This window comes from Cornus florida, unplaced genomic scaffold, assembly GCF_030987335.1.
Source record: "Cornus florida cultivar Cherokee Brave unplaced genomic scaffold, ASM3098733v1 CherokeeBrave_3.0.0_Hap2_Chr02, whole genome shotgun sequence".
Taxonomy (NCBI): Eukaryota; Viridiplantae; Streptophyta; class Magnoliopsida; order Cornales; family Cornaceae; genus Cornus; species Cornus florida.
Window position 1 is genome coordinate 63,716,203 of NW_026775572.1, and position 4,675 is coordinate 63,720,877.

The window sequence follows — 4,675 nt, forward strand, 5'->3', positions numbered from 1 at the left end:
TTTGTATATTCTCTAATTACCTTTATAATTCTTGGAGGTTGCTCTCTTGAAAGTGACTGAAGCACCTGACATGAAAAAACCTAGAAACTTATTTTTTTTCCCACTTGCTACCAGGTTAATGATTATATATGTGTTTTGTTTTCTAATATAAATAAAAGGGTAAAATAGTAATTTAGTTATTATTTTTTCTTTTCTCTTGTCTAATTTTCTTTCATAATTTATCCGAACTCAGTACAGATGATGATTATTATTATTATTTAACGGAAAAAAAACTAATGCATTAAGAAAACGGAGCAATACAATCAGAGGGCAGCGTTTAACAGCCACCGGGCCAGACAATCCACTCAAAATCACAACATCTGGCTACAAGAGCCGATTTGCTCAACAAATGAGCTACACCATTGGCTTCACGAGGCACCCAAGTCAAAGAAGTATCGTGACACATCTCAAGAAGAGAACACAATACAGATTATTACTATATTTTTTTTCTTTCATAATTAATGTTATCATTTCAATTTTTTTTTTTTTTTTTTCGAGATCAAAGCCTAAAAAGAGAAGGTTAAGGGTATGGTGTAATTAAGCCAAAATAGGTTGACTAAATGAGAGGAGAGATGACGAATCTAACCACATATATCATATCAACTCTCTCCTCCAAAGACTCGATCTTTCATTTTGAAGAAGTTGGTTCAGGTGAGATTTGGGAATTTCTAGCTTTTCTTTTAACTTTCTTGTTCTTAGGTTCACAAGTAATCTATGTGCTTTATTTGTGAAAAACATGCTTCGAATGATGGAAACTCACATCATAATGATATGTGTATGTGTGTGTATATATATATATATATGTAGGGTGATTAGTGATGAATGGACTTGATAGTTGGGGGAAATGACTTGGGTTGGTATACTAAGTATGGAGAGTTGCTTATTGCATGCTTAAGAGCAGCTTATTGTTATCAAATACCATGGAAAATGTCCTAAATGATGTATATGTAATTATGTATGCTTTCTACCCCCATAAGCACGATTAGATGCTTAATTGTGATGGTTGTCTTGAAATTAATTGAAATGACATTGTGTATATATTTTATGTTGTTTGATGAAATGCTTATGTGAGGAGAATGTTAAATAATGACATGATGTTGATGCCATTTTGATGCTAGATTTTATCTTTTTTTATTTTATTTTATTTTTATTATTATTTTTTTTTATTCTCACTTGAAAGTGAAAATGGGTTAATGTAAGATAGTGTCCATTTTTTCTCCTTCCACTTGATCGGACACTGTTTCTATGGATATTAAAAATAAGGGGAAGTTGGTGCTCATTGCAAATACTTATTGTTAACTCTAGGAGTTGACGGTGTGGGTTGCTTCCACAGTGTGATTGCTGGTCCCGGTTTCAAATTCTTTTCCTTTCCTTTTATTTATTTCTTTTCCTCATTAATCGGGTTATCTTGATTCGGGGCGTGACATCTTGGTATTAGAGCTTAGGTCCGAAAACCTAAGGACAACGGGTAGGGGTTGAACTGCGTGTTGGATTTGGAGTTGTTTGTTTGACTTGTAGCTTGTCAAGGCTTAGGGTTCGAGAACCCTATAACAAAGGGTAGAAGTGGGATCACATGTTGGTTTGGAGATGTTCGCTTGACTTGTGGCCTATGAGAGGTCAAGAGGTATGATGTGCATATGTGTAGTACGATGGATATTTGGTGCCGATGTGCTAGGTCTATCGAAACTTGCTGAGTTTTGTGGGATATGAGGATTGAGGAGCATTTGGTATGCTAGGTATAGAACATGATGTTATGTGATCATGGGGAGTGAGATGCACGGGTTGAGCTTGAGGTATGTGAGATGCAAGGGTGGTGCTAGACCTTGGTGATATGAGTCGTGTGTTGGGAATGTGGTGCCTTGTAGGTCGTGCACCGGGTGTTCCGTTTGTGATAAAACTCCCGAGATTTGAGGAAGGTAGATGTTTGGAAAGTTAAAGTCATGGAGTTTGTGGGATGGACTCGAATGATGGTTGGACCGACTTACTTGCTATTGTGGCGACTTTTGTGGGTGGGTGTGTGACACTGTGCGAGCTACAAGGTGCGCAATCCAAGGGAAGTCAGGGTTGGCATTCTTTGAGATCATTATTTTCCTTGTTGATTGAGAGCAAAATATGGATGTTGGAGATTCTCTATAAAATTCATAGCCTCTCAAGTTGTTGAATAGGACCGATTAAGGGAGGATAGCTTGAGCGTTTGGCGATATAGCTACGGTAGACCCTTTTCTTGGAGTTGCTTAGCATGGTGCCGCTACATAGGAATGTGACTTGAGAGTTTGATTCATGGACCGTTTTGTTTTGGTTTTTTGTTTATGTTTTCTGTGTACTCTGTTTTGCCTTTCAAAAAAAACAAATTCTGTTTTGCCTTTCAAGAAAACAAATTTGTGCTCTATATATGTTTCCTGAATGCTTATTTGGTCGATGGATTTAACTTTTTATGTTTGATATTAATTTTTAGGATATTGATATGACTTATGAGATATGAATGCTTTTATGGTAGTTTAAAATTTCTATTTTGTGCCTCACTTCACTCCGGCGTGCTCCTCATCGTGCGGCTCGCGCCTAGGCTCCAAAAGACCTTTAGCACCTTGGTGCTCCTAGTCCTTGAGCCTTTAATAACACTGTATGAACTCATGGCTGATAAAATTAATAATTCGTCTATTGGGTTGTGGTCAACAAAAGAAAAAGAAAAAGAAAAAATTTATTGGGCTGTTTACAAATCGGTTTAGGTTTAATGCCTAAACTGATCCATGTTTTAAGATAGATTTGACTAACACTGTGAGCAGTAGTTCTGTTGTAAATTACGTTGATTTGTACATTCTAATTTTAAGTTAGATTGGACTAGCACTGTCAGCATTTTTGTGAATTGAATGCTAAGAAAAAAGTTTAAATATACTCCTAATTTTGAAGTCTCATTATTGTTTATGTTTTCGGATTGTTACAAAGATGCTATTTGGGATGATTCTTCTACCTCAGAGGATGTTGATGGTGGACCAATCCAGGAGTGTTTCATCCATGTCAAGGTATGTTGCAGCAAAATAGTTTATAAACTGATAATATCTCAAAATTAATGTTTATAGAGTTGTTACAACGGAAAGACGCTGTCCCTTTTGCAATATAAGTTATAAAGACTCTTAATTTCTCAACTGCCCATGCCTTAACATCTAACCATTCGTGTTCCTTTTCTGATTGCAGAATTGTGCTGCAAAAGAAAGTGGTTCTATGGCACCTTTGTGGGCGCCTGGGACATCATTTTATGTGCCTCCAGGAATTTCTGGTGCTCCTGTCACGCTTGGTCCGGCTGCTCCCACATTACCATATGTACCCCCCATGGATGCTCCTTCACAGGGACCATGGTTGCATCCTCCACAGATTGGCGGCTTGACGAGACCATTACGAATGTATCATGCATCTTGTGGTAATCTATGGGAGAGTTCAGGGATGCAAACTGATTTACCTCAGGAAATTGGTATGTTTGAAGTTTAGCGAGTAATGTTGATACCCTACTCCGATATGTTATTTTCTTTTTTTTTTTGACTTTGTTGTGGTTTTTCAGATGACCTCAAGGATGACACTGCCCTCAATGACCAATTGGATGTCATGACTTCTAATACGACAGAAACAAGGGCTGTATACAACTACAATATTCTTACAGGGAAATCTACGCATGAGAAGCCTTCTGGTTTTGACAAAGAGGTATATATCCTTAGAACATTTGTTTTCTTCTTATTATGCATTTGAAACTCCTTAGATCAGATATGACATTCCCAACAGTAAGGAATCTTCTAAATATTTTGGTTTTGTCTTCTTTTATTTTTTACGAATCCCTCCGTAAGGAATCTTCTAAATATTGTAAATATTTTGTCAGAGGCATTGGAGTCGAAAGGTTTAAAATGAACGTGAACTAAAATAGAGCATATGAAATGTAAATTTAAGAATGATGCAGAAAATGATAATATAGTGATAACTATTCAACACCGATACTTTATTTTTTAAAAATGTGCATATGTTGCTTGGATCTGTTCTTTCACAATGATATGGGGGAAGTTCTACTTGACTCTTTGTCTTATCTAAAAAAAAAAAAAAGAAGCTTCTTCTTGGCATTTTTGCACCTATAGATATGTGCATTCAATTAATTGTTTTTTGTCTTTTCATGCAAATCTACAAGGTATCTCGGGATTTAGATGGACGATTTGGGATAAAAAAAGAAACCAATGATTCTTCTACTAAAGCATGGCTTGGAAAGATGGAAACATTGTTTATTAGAAATGGTTCAGGGTTTTCTTCTCGTAGTGTCATAACTGGTGATCAAGATCCTTAATCTCAAACTGACGGCCAAGATAGCTCTTAACCTCATCAATTCCGGTAGTATCATTGCCGGTAAGAACAATATCATCGACATACACAATGAGAACAACTGTCTTACCGCCTGAATGACGTAAAAACAAGGTATGATCAGCTGCACTTTGACGGAAACCAAACTTGGGCATGGCAGTGCCAAAGCGATTAGACCAAGCTCGAGGAGACTGCTTGAGGCCATACAGAGAACGACGAAGACGACATACCATACTAGAATGAGCAGGAGAACGAAAGCCAGGAGGAGGAACCATGTATGCCTCCTCCTGCAAATCACCATTGA

The 4,675-nt window shown here is 37.0% G+C and overlaps 1 protein-coding gene across 1 annotated transcript; it reads left to right on the forward strand.

The window, feature by feature from the left end:
- Window positions 1–423: 423 nt before the first annotated feature.
- Window positions 424–4,014, forward strand: LOC132287273 (pre-mRNA-processing protein 40C-like). Its single transcript, XM_059789771.1, has 4 exons — window positions 424–690; window positions 2,983–3,059; window positions 3,232–3,505; window positions 3,593–4,014. The coding sequence occupies exons 1-4, from the start codon at window positions 600–602 to the stop codon at window positions 3,775–3,777; spliced, it is 627 nt and encodes a 208-aa protein (XP_059645754.1). The 5' UTR covers window positions 424–599; the 3' UTR covers window positions 3,778–4,014.
- Window positions 4,015–4,675: the final 661 nt, after the last annotated feature.